The 18509-nt window shown below is 49.0% G+C and overlaps 1 protein-coding gene across 1 annotated transcript in view; it reads right to left on the minus strand.

The window, feature by feature from the left end:
• Positions 1-1098: 1098 nt before the first annotated feature.
• The window catches only part of LOC309678427 (uncharacterized protein), a gene marked incomplete at its 5' end in the record, with an annotated part of 110739 nt that continues 93328 nt past the window's right edge, over positions 1099-18509 (minus strand). The window contains 10 exons of the mRNA XM_082491452.1: positions 1099-1439; positions 3124-3294; positions 3932-4003; positions 6675-6848; positions 10679-10727; positions 12121-12174; positions 13405-13482; positions 16134-16250; positions 17477-17539; positions 17989-18051. Coding sequence (XP_082347578.1) covers positions 1426-1439; positions 3124-3294; positions 3932-4003; positions 6675-6848; positions 10679-10727; positions 12121-12174; positions 13405-13482; positions 16134-16250; positions 17477-17539; positions 17989-18051 — 855 coding nt within the window. The 3' untranslated portion in view covers positions 1099-1425. The remainder of the gene's footprint in view (positions 1440-3123; positions 3295-3931; positions 4004-6674; positions 6849-10678; positions 10728-12120; positions 12175-13404; positions 13483-16133; positions 16251-17476; positions 17540-17988; positions 18052-18509) is intronic.

Genomic DNA, 18509 nt, shown 5'->3' on the forward strand with positions numbered 1-18509 from the left:
GGAAAACTTTCTTCTGCCTATGCTACCAGTAGCAATGAGTCAACCCTGCTGGGCCGGGGAAACCTGAGCTCAACCTTACCAAATTGTGCAGCGAAACTTTTAATAAAACCCACTAATTTCCCAACTGTGTCCGTCCCCCCTGCCCCATCCCATGCCAGCATGAATCCTCATTTAGCCATTATGTTCCCACCAAAGGAGTTTGGAGGAGCAGAGGCAATTCCCAGTGCAATCCTTGAAGACACAATGCAATGTGCATTCTTTAATGAAAATATTTTTTGTCTATATGGGACAGAGAAGTGACCATTTCTAGACGTCTTGGGCATGTGTATTCGGAACCTGTTATGGAGAGAGGAATGGAGGCTCGTTTTGGACTGGGAGCTCAAAATGCCAACATCAAAATGTTTTGGGGAAGCCCTGCCAAGCCAATAGCATGGTCCACCAACTAACGATGATGTGGTGAACCAACCCACACTGCATCTGAGACGTGTCCTTTTTAGACACCATGTTTCCTACCTGGTTGCAACACAACAGCAAATTCCTCGCTCCTGGGGGAGGCAGAGTCTTTTGCTTCTGCTGTTTCTTTGGCAAATTGCAAATATTTAAAAAGCTGGGAGAGATTTCTGTGCCATCCGAGCTGCTGTGACACTTCCCAGGGGCTGCCACGCTCGCCCATGACGTGCGCTCAGAGGAGATGTTGTCAGATAGGACCCCTCTCATCTGGGTCCATGTGGCCACCAAAACCCAGAGATTTACCCTCCCACTTGTTGCATTTCCACACCTCTCTGGGCAGCAGCTCCAAACGCCTCGAAGAACTGGGGGTTGCATTTCGCAGGGAGAAGCCGTGTCTGGTTTTGAACCGTGTTTTTTCCTCACTGTACAGTTTGGGATGGCTCCTCTTCACCTGCCCAGGGAATGGTCGAGTGAAGCAGAAGGTGGGACTTGCTAAAGGCCATGGGGAGTTTAGGGACGAGCTGAAAAGTCTGCTATGGGACGGGGCTCAACCTGCACACCCTGTCCAACACGGGGCGATGGAAGTTCCCAGATCTCTCTCTGCCTTTCTCAAAGGGTTACTGCTTCCAAGTGAATTATGAACTAGAATTATACACAGCAGCATTAACACACTTTTATTTTACAAAAATAAACTCAGGAGTACGTGTTGCCTGGTTTTGCACAGTAGTCCTATGGGCCAAGTGGTTCAGACATGAGCCTCTGGACATCTCTGATTTCCTAAGCAACCAGGTATTTCTCTCTCCTCATACCACTTCATTTCCTCCTCATAATTACAGTTTTCCAATATCTTTTTTCAAACATTCTTCGCCTCTTCGCATTAAATGGTTTGTCTTGCTTGTCCAGTCTCTGGGATGTTCTGGAGACACTTCTCGCAGCTCCATTTCTTTTCCATTTAAACATGGCAATTGCAGCTGATCACCTCCCTCTGACTGGTTTTTGAAACCAAGGAAAGAGAAAACAAAGGGGATGTTGGAGGTTGGCTAGAGCTTGAGCTTCTTCTTGGACGTCCTATGCTTACAGTAGCTTGGGAAGTCCCTGACACAATGGGATTGCTTATGCCAGGTCATGTCACAACACATCAGACATCCATAAAGCAAATGTCCCGATCTGGGCACCATTTAGAGGTAGCAAGGGGAAATAGGCAGAAAGAGGACACATGGACCTGGCTTCATTTTGGATGACTCCCACTCCCCAGTGGTTGCTCTCCCCGCAAAGGGAGTGCAGACACAGTGCTGGATTTATCTACACCTGCTCTGTGAAGCCTCCACTACCTCTTAATGCCCAGGGGTAAATGTGTTGGCAGGGAAGAGGTTTATTTATTACCTGGTGCTGCTGGGACTGGATTTAGAGCGTTGAGAGTGGCTTCTCCTCATGCAGTACATTGCAAAGGAGCAGGCCACCAAACATGGGCACTGACCGGGCTAAATGGGCCAACTGGTCTACCATGGCTGCCCTTATGGTCAACAAAGATGGGCTCCCCAAGGAGTGTTGCTAACCCTTGTGGTGGGGACAACAGAAGGGGGCACCCAGTTTGGGCTAGCTGCACTTGGGGCAGCAAAATCCCTCTTTCCTGGCCAGTCAACACATACTCCTTCTCCCCAAAGAGCACTTCAGCTCTCCAGGATGTCCTTGTCTGTCCTAAACTGGGCTTAGACCAATGAATATTTTTATTGAATATTTTTATTGCCTTCTTCCTTGCAGAATAGGAAGCCCAGGCTGCGCAAAGACTTTCTCTTTTAAAATGCCTTTGAAGACAGAGCAGATGAATCTCAGCAGGGCTTTTTTTTTTAAAATGTATTGTTGAGAACTAATGCATTTCTCCTGATGGCCAGAGGGGTTGTCTCCATGCATAGGAAAGGCTGAGAGAGGAGTATCTTTCTAGGAAGGCTGGTTTCAGCCGTGGCTCGTGCACTGCTCGGCAGTTTGCATTACTGTCAGGGCCAGAAGAAGCCCATTTTCCCTGCAGTGAGCTACCATGTGCCTGGAGAGGAGGAAGACCCACACAGGCTGACCCCACAAACCCTAGATCAGGCAACAGGAGCCCAGATGGGCGTCCAGGAGTGAGTTTTACCCATTGAAACCCTGGATGAGTTGTTACCCCAATGCAGGGGTCTTTGGGCCTGCTCATGGTATAGATCAGGGCAGCTCTACCAGCTTCAGGTTCTGCCTGGAGTCCTTAGTGGCTAGAGAAACCAGAGAGGTGCTTGGATGGACCAGTCCATGGTTCAGAGGCCACTAGCCCCTAAATTCCTGCAAACCTCAGCTCTCAGAATGCATGAGGTGACTGAGCTGAGGGCGTGCAAACTATCAGGACCCACTACCGGTGCCCACAGGGACCCTCCTTATCACCCACATGTGCACCTGCATCCCATAAGCAGACGTGGCCAAGGGAGGAGGTGTCCAGGAACTCCTAAGAGGTACTGGAGGTGACCAAAGTGAGCTGAGAGTGGGAGGGGCCTTGCAAACCAGAAACATCCCTCCAAGTCCTTGCTTGGTCCTGGTAGGGCACCACAGGGCAATGGAGGTGGGCAGATTGTGGATGGGTTTTTCCTGCTTTGACCTCACTCCTGGTTGGAGGAAGAGGAGGGTTGGAGGGCTCAGGGGCTGCCTTACCTGTTGAGGTTTTGCATCGCCGCTCGCATTTCCACTTGGTTTCGAAGCGGTTGCTGTTCCCTCGGCATCCCCCAAAGATGAAGGGCCGGCAGGCGTTTGCCTCAGGGTGGTAGTACCAGAGCAGGGCGTAGTGCCGGCAGGAGCCCTCATCCATCGGCTGCAGGCAGGGGGCTGCAGGGAAACACCCCCCCCCCCGCCCCCAAACTCGTACGTTGGTCCCAGGTGGGAAAAGGCCACACTCTGGCCCCCATTTCTTGCCCTGGGCAAATGTGTGGGGCTGGTCCAGGGACTCCCACCACCCCAGGGTCAGCACCTTACCCCAAAGCAATGGGGCTGTCAGAGAAAAAGGGGCAGCAAAGGTCAAGGGGGGGCACCCAGCAGTGGCTTTCCATAGTGGGATGAGCATGAGGGTCCTCATTGCTCCATGGCACCATCCACCCCTGTGGTGCCCATCATGGTGGTCTCTGACCTTTGCAAGGGGGCAATTAACCCCTGAGACTTGGGAGGTGGGTCTTTGCAGGGGTGGTTGCATTTGGGGTGTTGTTTGGGGGACTCTCACTGTGCCTTTTGCTGGTGAGGCTGGAGAACACAGGGTCGGGTGAAAACACCCTCCAGTTTGTTCAAAACCCGCTCAGCATCCTGGGGCAAAAGCAGCTGCTTTAAGCCAAGTCCAGACTCGAGATTTGAGCCGCGGCTTGCTGGCACGGGTGAGTCTTTGAGCACCACGTCCCCTCGGTCTCAATGCCAAAAAGCACTTCCCACCCGGGAAGTGACTTCCCTAAATGTCACTTAATTCAGTGCATTTCACCTGGTAATTGACTGTGGGCTTCTCGGCGCTTGTGCTGAGAGGGACCCGTTATCTGCTGCGCCCGGGGAGCCGCTGGGGAAGCAAATGGAAATCACACGTAACGAGGGCACGCAAACAAATTAGCCACCATTTAAATATAGATCATTGGAGCCTTACATGGCTTTCCGCCGGCTAACAAGTTCTCTTAATAAATGTCACAGAGCAATTGGCGAGGGGAGGGAGAAACCGGCGGCAATAAAATTCTTAATGGTGTTAAACAACTCCGTCAGAAAGGTTGGGTGTTAGTCAGAGAAAATGGAAGTATTTGTGGTTGTTTGCAGGAGATAAATGTCAGGCCGGAGTTTTGTAAATCTGCGAGCTTTGAAAAGCCAGGAGCGATTGTAATCTGGCAGTAATAACCCTCCGATTGCAGAATCCTGTTAACATTTAGAGCGCCTATCCGCACTCATCGCTTAGCAGAGCGATTTATGAGCCCTCCTGCCTCAGACCCGGGCTTTAATGGGATTGTCAGCTGGCGACGGCTGCGGCTGTGATTCAATAACATGTGGTACGCCCCATCGATCTGAAACCGCCCAGATCCCAAATGCTGCCTTGATGTAAAGTGAGTTTAAACCCAGATGGATGATGTCTTCGATGTACGACACAGACGTCAGGAGAGTGCTTGAGGAAGGCGGTGATGGTTGGGGTGCGGTCCTCGGCTCAGCTAGGATTTGGGGGCTTTGTTTGGTCCTTAGGAGATTACATGGGGAAAAAAATGGAGATCTGCTGCACGGCCAGTCTGCAGAAAGCTTTGTCCCATAGATGCTGGGGGACCAGAGTTTGGGCCGGACTGTTGTAGGGGCACGGGATGTTGCGTTTCTGGATGGTTCCCTTCTGCTGAGATGCATCTGGCCCTGCGAGTACCCATTTCTCCGAGACGAAGTACTGATGCTGCCCCTCTGCCCATGTCAACGGCAGCTCCGTCCATGCTACCCAACCCTCTTCCTCCTGGTGACAAAATCTAAGCCACATCTTAATTTCTGACTTGCCAAATTGTAAGAAATGAGCCTGAACTCTCCCTCCTTATGAGTCCTGTCCCATCTTGCAGTGTGTTTGGACTTTGAGCACTGAGTGCAGACAGCCCTCCACAAGCAAGTCCATAATCCCCTATCCCTTCCCACCAACCCTTCTGCATCATGTTTTCACTCTCTGTCTCCCATAAGTCAAGATTCAAAGCCAAGCCCTCACGAGGAGGTCAGAGGGTCCATGGGTGGCTGTGGCATGGATTTGAAGATGCGATGGACCTGGACAAGAGCAGCTCATATGAGTCCTTCTGGGTGAAGGTAATTTCCAGGTTGCTGCTAAAACTTAGGGCTACCCAGAAACCCAAGCCAGTCACGTCAAAGGCTCCTGGTTGCCTCCATCAGAGTCCCAGGGATGGGCAGGCCCACAAGGCCCAGAAAAGCCACCCATGAGCCGTTATTCCATGGGGACAGGAGAAGGAGCATATCCCACTGGTAGCTCTTCTGTGCCAAGGGGACCGTATTGCTCATCAGGTCTGCATGATGCAGACCTGCAGTGGCAGTAATATGCCACCACAATCACCAAATATGGCAAATATGCCACCAAATATGGCAAATATGGCAAATATGGCAAATATGGCAAATATGGCAAATATGCCACCAAAATCACCATAATGCTCACTACAGTGGTTCACAGTCAGAAGAAAGGGTAGATGATCTAAAATGCACCCAAAACTGCCCCATTTCATCCTCTCCCTGGAAAGATGGTCACTCTCAGCCAAGCATTAATGGATTTCCCTGTATCCATCAGGCTGAAATCCTGGGCTTTTCCACTGGGACACTGTCCCAGTGCATCCCAAGGTGGTCCTGGAGTCTCCTGGGGAACCACCCCATTGGCTGTGCCTACAGTGTGGGCCAGGAATCTTGCTCCAGCCCATGGGCGAGTAACAGGACATCGTTCACCTCCCTCTGGCGGAGCAGCCTTCATCCAGAAAAATGATGGTTGCACCTTGGCTGCCTGGTGATGCTCAAGATCCTACTGGGAGCTTGATAATACCTAAAAGCGTGGCCAGTCTTGGATCATGCCTCTTGCCCTGTCCAGTTGCCTGGTGTAGAGGTAGGTGCAGTGTGAGCAGATGCCACAAACCCACTGGTGTTTGTGTACAGGCAGGTCTGTATGACATTTGTCCTGACCTCGGCCCTTCTCTCCCCCTCTTGGGCAACGCAAAGGGACAGAAATAGAGCTGGTTGTTTTCCCATTAGCAGTAATCAGTAGCTTTACCCATTAAAGGGTTCGTGAGGCTCTGGGCAGAAATAGTCTGTAACAGCTTGAGTATTTGGTCTCAGAGATATAATTTCTGGCCTGGTAGGAAGCTTTACTAGAAGTTGCAATGGACACAGCGGGGAACAAAATCAGCCCGAAATTGGCTGTCTCTTTCCAGCCTTTTGAAATACATCTTTCTGCAGGTGGTGATCGACACTGGGGCCGCACATATTTGGCTTTTTCCTCACCTGCCACCCCTTCCAGGGGCATCAGCTCACCTCACCTCTGAGGCACAGACCAGCCCTTTTCGGCACAGGGGATTGCAGCGTGGGAGCCCTCACTGGAAATCCCATTGCTGACTACTTTCTGCCCAGTCCCAGGGAAGAGGATTTAGTAGTGGGTTCACGGGGTGCTCCAGAAGACACCATCTGCCATGGTTGGAAAGATGGAAAGCATGCAGCCACGCACCCACACTTACCTGCAATAAGTGAAGGTGGTTCTATGAAGGGCTTCACCAATGTCACCAACGTGGTCATCCTCTGGGTTTTGTTAAGCATTTCTTCCTGGCTTTCACCATCCTTTCTGGTGTGTTCCCAAAGCTGGAGCTTTTGGAACTCTTGGAGCTGCCTGTTGATTTCAGTTGCCTCCAGACCTGCGGGTTTAATTGCTGGGTCAGTGATGGTGGTGAAACCTGGTGCCACTGTTTGAAAGCCACCATGCTTTGAAAAATAGTTGCAGCTTGATAAAATTACTGCCACTGCACAACACAATGTGGGAGACAAGTCACAACACAATGTTTTGTTGGCCAAAGGCTACAGACCATTGCGGTATGTAATTAAGGTAGGAAACCTATTTCCAAATCACATATACTCTAGAGAAGGGCAAGAAATTAAGGAGAGATCGTACTGTCTACTGTGCAGCAGGGGATATGCTAAACTTGTTCAAAATAAAAGCTAGTTTTAGGAAAGCGGTTCCCAAGCAGTGTGCTGGGCCTCCTTGGGACCTCCACGACTGCATGGACATGTTCCCAGTGGCAGTTGGGATAGAGCTGTAATCAAAACTACACAGATAATTAAATTTTGATGGATCAGCATCTCCATGAGAGAGATCCCCTGAAGCGCTGAGCACTGCCAGTCTTCTCAGATAAAACTTGTCTACTAAAAGGCTGGGAATCCATGAAAAGAGCTGGCTAAGTAATGCGTGTCCAGCTCCATGTCTGGATGCACGTGAGGCTGCGGCTCCATCATCCTTCAGACTGGATATGGCTGATGCCCAGTGCCTTGTGGGACAAATGTGATCTGGACCAGGCTGGCAGCCACTTTGGTGGAGCAAACGTTCTAGGAGTTCTGGTTTTATGGTGGCTGTACAGAGTTTGCAGGTAGAGGATAGTAGATCTAGTGGAGCCTGGCTGTACAAAATTAACCCCAAAACCTCTTTTGAAGCAATGTGGACCTGCAGACTGGTCCGTCTCAGATTAATGCTCTGTGGCATGTCCACTGTGGGTTTGATCTGGCTTTGCTTTCACAGAATCAATCCCAGACTGGTCAGGGTTGGAAGGGCCTTCTGGAGCTCCCCCAGTCCCACCCTCCGCCAGAGCAGGGTCACCTACAGCAGTGGCACAGGACACGTCCAGGCGGGTTTGGAATGTCTCCAGAGTGGGAGACTCCCCCCCCTCTCTGGGCAGCTGTGCCAGTGCTCTGCCGCCCTCACAGGAAAGAAATTCCTCCTCAGGTTTAGATGGAACTTCCTATGTTCTTATATATTATATTCTTATATATTATATTCTTATATATCTTATATATTATATTCTTATATATTATGTATTTCCTCCACTAACTTACAGTTTTATTTAAAAATGATCTGAGCGTGAGTGATGCAGAGGACCACATGCTCCTGGCTGAAGAACCGACCAGCCAGATAACAAGCAGGGCCCTTGGGTAACACCCGAGTCATGGAGGCAAAACACTTCAGCGATGGCTGTCCTATGCAGGAGCACGAAGGCTGCTGTGTCCAAGAGCATTCACTGTGCAGGATTAATTTGCTCTGATTTATTTACATTACAGAAGGAAACGAAGGCTGGGGCAAGGGCAGGATGCCAGGTATGGGACCATGGATAGACATCAGGGACAGATGTTCTCTACCCTGACAGATTTGCTTTCTAAACACAGAGCAGGAAGGGAAACAGAGCCTGGAAAGGACTATCTCATGTCTAGTGTAATTGGGAATATCCCACACCAAGAGAGTTCCCAGCTACTCCAGGCACCTATGACCGTACTGGCTTCTCACGTCCAGGGCAAGGACACTGCTTCTTGGCCCACCTCTCTGTTTAGAAAGTCTTTGCTTTGTAAAATGCCCTGCTTTTGTACACTACGAAACACTGTGTTATGAAGGCTAAAAAAAATTATATATATATATTAGCAGTTATGAAGGAAAAATTAAAGCAAATCCATTCCTGGAGAACATGAGTTCACTGCAATTTAGAGGCAAATTGCTGCTCTGCAGTTCCTCCTTTGTCTATTCCTGTTTAATCTATTAAAAATAAGCTGTGGTGAGGGACCCTTTCCAGGTCTAATGATGGTCTTGAAGTGTGGTAGGAAATATTCAAGTTAGATGAGATGCCCCAGGGCAACCAAGGCATGAAAGCTGGGTTGACGGATAAGACATGAATCTAGGAGACTCCCGTGCCCATAGAGAAGATCCAACAGGATATGTAATCTGGTTTATATGTTGGTATCTAGATCAACACACAGGGATGGGGATCAGATCCACAGCTGGAACTTTCCTCTAGGTGCCTTCATGTGAGCTGGGTGCCTTCAAAACCTATTATGGCCAGCTGAGATACAGAACCTGGTTCAGCATCTCCAGCAGAAAGTGTAGACCCTAAATCTCTTGCCCACATGTAGGCAAAGACATAGAGGAACCAAGTCCTCCCTGAAGCACAGAGGATGAGTTCCTGACTGAATGTGGGGGTCTACCTTGGGGTTGGCAGATTGTCCCTCCAGACTCCATGGACCATATGGATTAGATCTCCACAATGGGAGCTTAAATGATGAATTTAAGTGTCTGTCCCTGCCCATGGCAGGGCGGTTGGAACTAGATGATCTTTAAGGTCTCTTGCAACCTAAACCATTCTATGATTCTGTGATTCTATCAACAGGCACCTGCACTGTAGACACCTCACTGGAGTTTATCGTATTGATGGTTTGGGATGGTGGAGCAACAGGATCTGTTTCATGGGCAGGGAGAAGTGTTCCCGTGGGTGCAGCTTTTAAAGCTGGGTGTCAGGAATAGCTTTGTTCCTGTCCTGCAGTAGAAGGTGGAAGCAGGATACCTCTTGGTGTCCCTCTCAACCCTGTTTTCTCAGATTCTTCTAAGAAATACCCGCACCCAGACCCAGGGCCTAAAAGCAGTCGGTGACCCAGGGTCATTTTCTGCACTGAATCACAGGAAAAAGCACTTATTCTTAACATCTTTTCACTTGCAGTTTTAGGCTGTTTTGGGGCAAGGAGAACATCCTTTACTCTGCTGCATGAATTCACGTGCATTTCTATGTAGACAACAGCAGCCTTACCCCTTTCCATGGGCATCCTTCCCAACTCACCTCCACAATCTGCAAACGTAAGACAGACAGGGCATAGTTTGTTTGCTACCTCTTTTTCCCCTATGTAAATAAGATTTTTCAATGAAATCATTATTTTTACAGGCAGCAAATACTTTCATGGACTATTTTTCATACCCCCTCCCCCCCCTTCCAAGCATTCAAATGCCCCCTAACATCTCTAGGCAGAAATGAGTGCAACTCCAGCTTAATAGCTGAAGCATCTTGGCAAGTGGTGGTGAACCCAAACCCTCCTTGGCCACAGGCAGACCCCACGGAGTGGGGCAGGAGTGGGGCAGCTCTCTCTTCAAGTACCTGGATCTCGGCAGGGCAAGGAAAGCAAGACCCCAAAGCCTGACACCCTCGTGATGTTGGGATTCTGGGGTAAAAACATCCCCAAATGCAGTGTTTTTTGTTACTGGTGTGGCACTAGTTGGCAGTTATTCACCATCGGAGAGGAGAGGTCTGCGTGTCAAGAGGTGCCACGAAGTAGACAGGAATTAAAAGGTTGTTATTAGGCAAAACGCAGCTCCAAACTTTCCCCTGTGACCCAGCGCCTTTCGCCAATCAGCGGGGAAATGGACATGACCAAGGAGGAAAGCTTTGCTGACAAAACCCCGGGGGAAGAAATGGGAAGAGAGAGGGTTTAAAGGGAAAAAATTAAGAGTTTGAATAGGAGGTCAGGACTATGGCAGAGACCTTGCGGCCCAGAAGCTCGCACTCGTCTCCAAGGATGGAGAGGCGACGCGTCTCCGCTTAGCTGCTAATGGGGTGATATTTGCTCTGCCCAGCCAGCATGTGCTGGCACTCAAATTGCTCCAATTTAGTCACTGGCAGGTGTCAGAGCGGTGGCCCTCAGCGCGGCGGCTCACCGGCCGACTTACCGCATCTACTTCTCATTTCGCTCCTCACCACCTCCTTCACCTCTTCCTCCTGTGCAGTGAGGGAAAACCAGAGGTTAGTGGTGATTTTCTACACCAGCACCATCTCCCTCTGCTCTGTGCCCTGTCCCGATTCTGCTCGCCCCACCGGAGGTGGCTTCTGGGACCACAGGTGAAACCATCTCAGCTTGGGTGTGGCCGAGATCAGAGATGTATGTTTGGTGTCACAGGGACCTTGGTTCAAGATTTGTGGCTCATCAGGGAAATGATTCCCTTTGCAAATTCATGGCCACCCTGAAGCCAGCTCCTCTTGCCCCAAGGAGCTGAGATCCCGAGCCCAACGTGAGGACCACAACATGCCTCAAGTCTGGGTTGGCTTTCCAGTGAGGGTCCCCGCCCTTTAGGTACTGTGCCTGAAGCCATGGTCTTGCAGATGTCCCTCACCTCTGACAAGCTTCGTCAAGCCACCTGCATCCATGTGAAGGGGCTGCTCAAATCATACTGCAGGCTTGACCCATGGAGGTGGGCTGTAGAACTAGATTTAGATGAGATGTAGCTCCACCACATTTTGTTCTCCTCTGTCTTTTTACCAGCTAATGGTGTTCCCCACAGAAGGAAACATCTGGTCTCATGGACTTTGAGTCTATCTCTGACCCTTGGGCCAGCCAACCATCACTGTTTCAGTTGAGCATCTTCCACGTGCAACAGCAGGTATCCTACTGCACTTCATGTGGTCACTAACTCTTTTCCCTTGTGGGGATGACAATTTTTGGGGCACTTACTACGCAGGGAGCTGGACTCTTCAGCAGCCCACACATACGGCACCCTTGCCCATAACACCCATGCTAAAACTAATCCTGCCTGGCCTCTACACACTGGAGACATGAAAGTACCCCGTCCTATCAGCCAAGAGGCACAAAGCATATTTGCTCAGGCAACGGGATGGAGATCCTAACGTTAGGGGAGCTGCAACAGGGATTTTGCCCTGACCCACATAGGTCAGCCACTCCTTCTTCTTCAGGATTTATAAATCCAGAGCAGCAGCTTTTGCAGTAACGCCAGCTCCCTAATCGCTTGGAAAATGGGGCACTGTTGCTCTCTCCTGCTCTTTCTTTGTATTTGATCAGCCCCGTGGCATTGGCACTGTTCCTATCTGCCAAGCATGGGTTTGGAGCATCACGGGGAGGATGGGAGAGGGGAAATGTCCCTTGGGCTCCGGGTTGTTGTTTGGGGTTGGCATCGTACAGCCCAGCACTTCTCCCACCCCAGCCTGTGCACGTCTGACGTCTCTGGGTAATGGCCAACACTCTCATTTCCCGGATATTCTCTGAATGAATCTGTTTCTCAGCATTTCCCTCCTCCTCTACACCTCTTAGGGGTAGTTTGCCCTATTTTCTCTATTCAGGCCCGTGTAATGGGATGTGATCTTGGGCTAAAGTACTCACAGAAAGACCAGGATCTCCCTTTTCTCCTTTCTGGCCAGCTGGACCATTTTCACCCTGTTAAAAACACTTAAGTCATTACAAAATCTCACTAGATATTGACCATTAAATGCTCCAAGAATAAGTTGCACCTTACAGAGGAAAGGATGCACTAGGAAGGGAGTTAGGGAAGAAGGCTTACATGTTTTCCCATAAATTCTCAGGATATCTGTGAGTAAATCACTGAGCAGGAAGGAACGGACTCATCCACGTGCAAGCAAGCAAGAACAGAAGTGTGTATCGGAGCGCTGGGTGCAAGCTCCCAGATTTTTTGGGGGAACTCTGCCTTATCCAAACAACAGCTACAGTTTAAATCAGGTTTCTTTGCAATTTGTAAGGGACCACAAAAGCTGAGGTGGAGGTGTGAAGGGGATGTGGCCTCCAGAGAACCTCTGGGAACCAGACGAAGCAGAAGATTGCAACCGGGATTGCAATCCCAGTGCTGAAAAGATGAAACAGAGGGAGACTCTGAGGTTTGCCAACAGGGCTTTCTGCCTGTCAGGAGAAAATACCTTGAAAATTTTTCTGATCAGAACTGGTGAAAATTGTATTCCTTGATTCAAAATACTTAAAACTATTAAAGGAAAAGGACCACAGGAAGAACAATCTAAATTAAAACTGCGATGGTAATTTTTCTAAATCCACGATCGCTTACAGGGGCTGGAGCACGGGGGAGAAATTGCATTACCCTCCACCGACACGTGGAGCTAATGCAATGCCAACTCCTGAAGCAAAAAGCCCATTGACCCAGTGTTGGCAGGACCTGCAGTGTGTAGGGGCTGATCCAGAACATGGGTTGTAGGTTGGGATCTTGAGATTGAGCTCTTATTTGTGTATTCTGATGTGCATTATAAGGCTGAGCATTACCCCTCTGTACTGAAGGACTGCACTGAGTATTGTTTCGCTCCTGGTCTGCCGTGCCAAGCCCAGCTGAGGATGTGCTGTCCCAAAATATGATGTTTTCGCAAAGAAGTCTTATATAAAACAACAGTCAGCCCACAGGGCTCGCAGCAGTTGTCTCAGTTGGAGAGACCTTCAGGCAGAAGTGTAGGCAGCACTGCCTGTGCCCAGTGTCTGGTGCGTGGGGGTAAAATTGTCTCTATGCTTTTGCTGTTACAATATTTGGAGAGCCAAGAAATGCAACCCAGAACAGCCAGGGTTCAGCCGGCCCCAGTGCAGAGCTCTGCACTGCTGCGGGGTGGTGCGGAACCTCACTGGGAGGCGAGGTTGGCTCACCCCCATACTGACCCTTTCTCCTTTTCTGCCATCCATGCCTGGGGGTCCCCTGAGGCAGAGCTGAGGTCTCCCTCTTTTCCCTCGTGGACCCTAGAGAGGAAGAGTAGAGCTCAGTTAGCAGTGCCCAAGTACCCTCCAGAGACATCCCACACCACCAGTTGGGGTTTTCCCCCTACAGCCCAACCTGGGCATCAGTAGGAGAAGATACTCAGAGCTCTCTGGATTTCGGATGCTCCTTGGACAGATCAGATGGGATGGGTCAGAGCCCTGGGCTTTGCACCCTCTGCCCTGGGCAACCACAAGGAGTTTCCTATGGTCCCCCGCTGCAGAAAGGATGGATGCTGCGGGGGTAGAAGGCAGTTTTCTCTCCCTGACACTCTGTCTGTCCTGGCACTAATTTAAGAAATGGTCTCAGCAGGAGCAGAAGGGCTTGCAGAAGGAGAGAATACCCTCCCACACTAGGCATGAGGGTGGCCTCGCTGCTGCGGTTCAGACCCGGGGACTTTCTCTTTTAATTTAGGGAAAAGACAAGTAGCAGTGTGGGTGTAGAAAGTGGCATCTCACAGCCTCTCTTTAATCAGCGTCCAAACGAAAGCCATTCATTATCTCATACACGGCTTTCTAAGCATGCAGTGCTTGTAACTGCTAATATAAAAACTTTCAGCCTTTTTAAACATACATGAGGGGACCTCGTACTTTCAGCTCCTTCCTCCCTTCTGTGATTCTTTTGATACATTTTTCATTGTAAGCTACAGCCTGGGGAGCAAGGGAAAGAAGGATAATGTTGCTGCTATGGTCTGAAGCTGGGTCTAGTCCATTTTTTATTGTTCTGGAAGGGTTTTTCTACACCTGCAGCCCTTTAGGGAAAGGCTCAGGGGCAGTCCTTCCTATAATCACCCTGTCATTGGTGAAGCACTGGGTGGGATTTAGCTGTAGTATAGGTTCCTGAACAACGCACGAATCCCAGAGCACCCTCTGTGCCCTTGGACCATGGACAGGATTGCTCTAGGTCAAGCTTTTATTTGACGACATCTCGAAACACAACACAGATGTTCCATCTGACCATCAGTGCAATGTGAACCTTGCTGCACCACCTGCATTTTCCCTTCCTTAATCACATCTTCTCTAAGACTTAACACTTGCTGCTGGGTATTTTTTGGTTTATGTCTCCAAAAAGCAGACTTTCCCAACATGTGATGCTCTTCCTCTGTATGGGGGGAAACCAGGTTAGGCATCACTAAAGCCTACATAGACACCTTTATACCCTCCGAGTCAGAAGTCCTGCAAGGGGCTCTAGGACAGGGAGATCTTCGAGACCCCTGAGACAATGATGCACTTTAGAAAATGCAATCTTTCACTGAGCAAGAACAAAGAGCTGATCTAATGAGGTCCAGACTCATTCAGACTTTCACACAAAATTGGGTCTGAATTGTCCTGACTTCTATCCTCAAAAACCAAAGCAATTTTCACCAGTGTACCTTTACCAGCACAGCCCTGAACTGTCAGATGCAGCTACGCATCGACTAAATTCTCTATGCTATTGAATGTGCTTCTCTCTGGGTGAAGGATAATCATTGGTGATTGGATTTTGGATTATTTGTCTGAAATAATTCAGCAGAGCATACCAGATTATAGACAAGAATCCTGCCAGAGTCTCTGCCTCCTTCCCTTGTTTGCAAAGCAGCAGCACAATCCAATTCCCATTTAGCAGAAAACTCCAGTATTTTACAAACCGTATGTGTGGATGTGTGTACACGCAGTCTCTCAGTCTCTGCACACACACACGCGCGCGCGCAGATTAAATCCTTACACATAGTTGTATAAGGATACATCACTCAAGGGTGAAACACGGCACGCCAGATGTTTGCCAGACTCATGGGCTGGCGGGAGTTAAAACAGTGCTATCCCTGAGAGAAGCTTATGGGAAACAGTTGGTCTTTCAGGTAGTCACCCAACTTTAGCTTTTCTTTTGTTCTCCGTTCTTTCATGTTAATTCACGTATTCTCTTATGCAAGCCTGAAACTCAGCCAGTCCCACCAGCACAACTGAGAAGGGTATTTTCATTTCCAGTCCTCCTTCACTTGAAAAGTTCTTCGTTACTTAATGGATGCTGTCTAAGGGCGGGTGATTAGCATTAATCTCTAGTATCGTCCCTCCGCATTGTGTTGGCAGCAGCAAGACACTCTTCATTACCATAGAATCTGGGGGCAGCATGTTCCTGCTCATAAACAGTATTAGCATGTCTCATTTCCAAGTCTTTTTGTTAGATTTCAAAAGGTGCCCAGCATGTCTTGCATGCAAAGACACTTATTAAGTATGGCCCACAAATGGGGTCTGAAAGCCACCAGCTCCTTCCGAAACCTTGGCATCCTGCTCCCCAGATAATTAGTAACAGGAGGGGTGCACTTGATGCCCTGATAACTTGAAATTATCATCCTTCCTTTCTTCACTGAGAGGTCACGTCGCTACACTGCAGATAGGAAGAGAGGAAAGGGAAGAAAAGAGTCTCCAGTGATAAATGCACTAAGAGATGAAGTAAGTTGACAAAGATCCTGCAGAAAGACAGCAGACTTTGCAGCCATCTCAAATGGGAGGCCTCAGGTGCCAACTTGTAAGAGGTGGGGAGATGTATGTGTATATGGTGACATATGGGAACACATCTGGGGTGCTATATCACATGCAGATGTGAAGTGCAGATCTCAGCAGGGTTTAGGGCACGCTACGGACCACTTGCTACTCACCTGTGGCCCTGGTTCGCCCTGTGGCCCTTGAGGTCCATCTGGTCCAGTGACTCCAGTCTTTCCAGGCCATCCCATTTGTCCTTTGAAGCCTCCCAAGCCAGGAACTCCTTTGGCCCCCTGAGAATCACCGACAGAGAGCAGTTCAGAGCTAAAACTGTGGCTTTTCTTTTGCACACCCCCCTCTCTGGGACGATGCCCAATAATTTCTAATGCCCAACTCTCCCTCCATATGCAAGCAGAGTCCTTTAGTCTGTAACTGTGGAAAAAACAATGACTCCTGAGGAGGAGAATGGGAGTTAACAAGAGCTGGCCTATGAATTTCCTACTCATCTGCACCATTGAGCTTTCTCCTGGAGCTGCCATGAACCAAAAAGGCTCCCATGAAACACAGCAGAAGGAAAACCTCCAGTCAGCCCAACCTCCAGCAGTGGCCAAAAGCAGATGTTTGTGGGAGAAGAGAACAACAAGAGAGGAAAGGATGATATTTCCCCAGAACTAATCTCCCAGCCTCCAACCTTTCACAGCTCAGAGAGTGAGCCAGGGGTGTTGTTTGACAAGAGGACTCAGTGTTTGACACAGATGACCATCAGGGGATGAGGACCAGAAAAGCTGTTATCAATAAAAGCAACAAATTCTTTAAGACCCCAAATCAGCTGGAGACCAGATAGTGGAACTGAAAGTGAGAAGGGCAGGAGGGGTTGGAAAATGCCAAAAGACTTCACGGAGGCTGCTGGGATTACTGTGTGGTTTTCTTTTTTTTTTCAAAACAGTCTCTGTTTTAACTGAAAACCCATTATTTTCCCCCATGGGATGGTAAAAATTTTTTATTTTTTCTTTTAGAGAAGAAAAAGGAAAATTAAGCAATGGAGAGTCAAAATTGGTAGGGAGCGATCAAGGTGGTGTCTCCTCAGGGAGCTGAGAGCAGAGTCCAGGAGCAGGCCAGTCTGGAGACCTTTCCCACTCCCATGGCCAACCTGCCCAGGAGGCAGCAGCGTTATCCACTTCTGCCCCACAGCACCCCACGCACCCTCTACCCTGGGCACGGTGGTGGTGAATAAACTCTGACAATTAATCCCACTTCAAGGGTTTGGCTGGCTTTTCCTCATTCTAAACAGGCACCCTCCTGGGGTTTTGCACATCAGTAGAGGGTGAATTTAAGGAGACCTCCGTCTCCTGCCCTTTCCAACTGCAGTCCCAGGCTTAATGCTCCAGACAGTTGACATTTGCCCACTGGAAAGGGTACCTATGATGTAGAAAGTATATAATTTTGTTAACTTGACCTGATGGATGTGGGATTTATTCCTTTATAAATGGCAGGTCGATGCAGTCTGACGAGTACTAACCTTTTCTCCTTTCTCCCCAGGAACCCCCGAAGCGCCATCGTCCCCTGATGCTCCCTGTTCACCCTGGAAAGAGCCAAGATATAATCATGGTCAATGCGGACTTGGCAAGGTTGCAATTTGTGGAATGAACTGGCTCTTCTTCAGATTACAATATTATTTATTGAGTGGGACCCAGCAGGGTCTCTCTGCTTGCACATTAGTGGTACTCAAGGAGACTTAAAGAAATTTCATTAAAAAGCCCCGTTACTTGACACGTGCAATAGCGCCTGTGGAGCATCAGGACTGGGGTGGATGAACCTGGTTGAGTCTTGCAGAGGCAAAAGAAGAGGTCCTCACCCCAGATGTCCAAGCATCTTCAGCTAGGTCTGTGCCGGCTTATAGGAACAGATTCAGAATAACCCCATTTGTGCCCTTTGAAAGAAAGAATCACATTGCAGAGGTGGATTTGCAGCATCTGGAGAGCTTTTAGGAAACCTCCTACTTCTGGGCAGATGCAGAATTTAGATATTCACCTTTGGTCCGTGTGGTCCATCTGATCCTGGGATTCCTGGTTTTCCAGGACTGCCAATTTCTCCCTGTCAATGGAAAAGCAGTGAATGGGCTGTAAGTGCACAGAGCCCCTAAAACATTGGGAAAACTGGCTCCGAAACACCAAGGTAAGTGGTACTTGAGGGGGACCATCATGAGACTCCTGGTAACAGAAAGCCTAAGTATTGGCAAAGTCCTACTTCAGACCAATGTAAATTCTAGACTGCTCCGACTCCAAGCCCATCTACATGAAAGTAGGTGGGAAATTCACTGAACAGTACTTAATTTACCCAATAGGCCAAGGCTGATGAAGGAAAATATTAATAACAACAACAATAATAACATATCCCATTGGCTCAGCCATCAACAGTTCCCTTACTTCTTACCAAGCTTTTCAAAACCCTTCATAAAAAGACCATTAAGGGTCATTATCCCTGTTTATCGAGGAAGGACCAATGGTGCTGACAATTGGAGCAATGTTCCCAGCAGTAATTGTGAATTGAGT

Source organism: Vanellus vanellus (assembly GCF_965231255.1).
Source record: "Vanellus vanellus genome assembly, chromosome: 1".
NCBI classification, from domain to species: Eukaryota; Metazoa; Chordata; class Aves; order Charadriiformes; family Charadriidae; genus Vanellus; species Vanellus vanellus.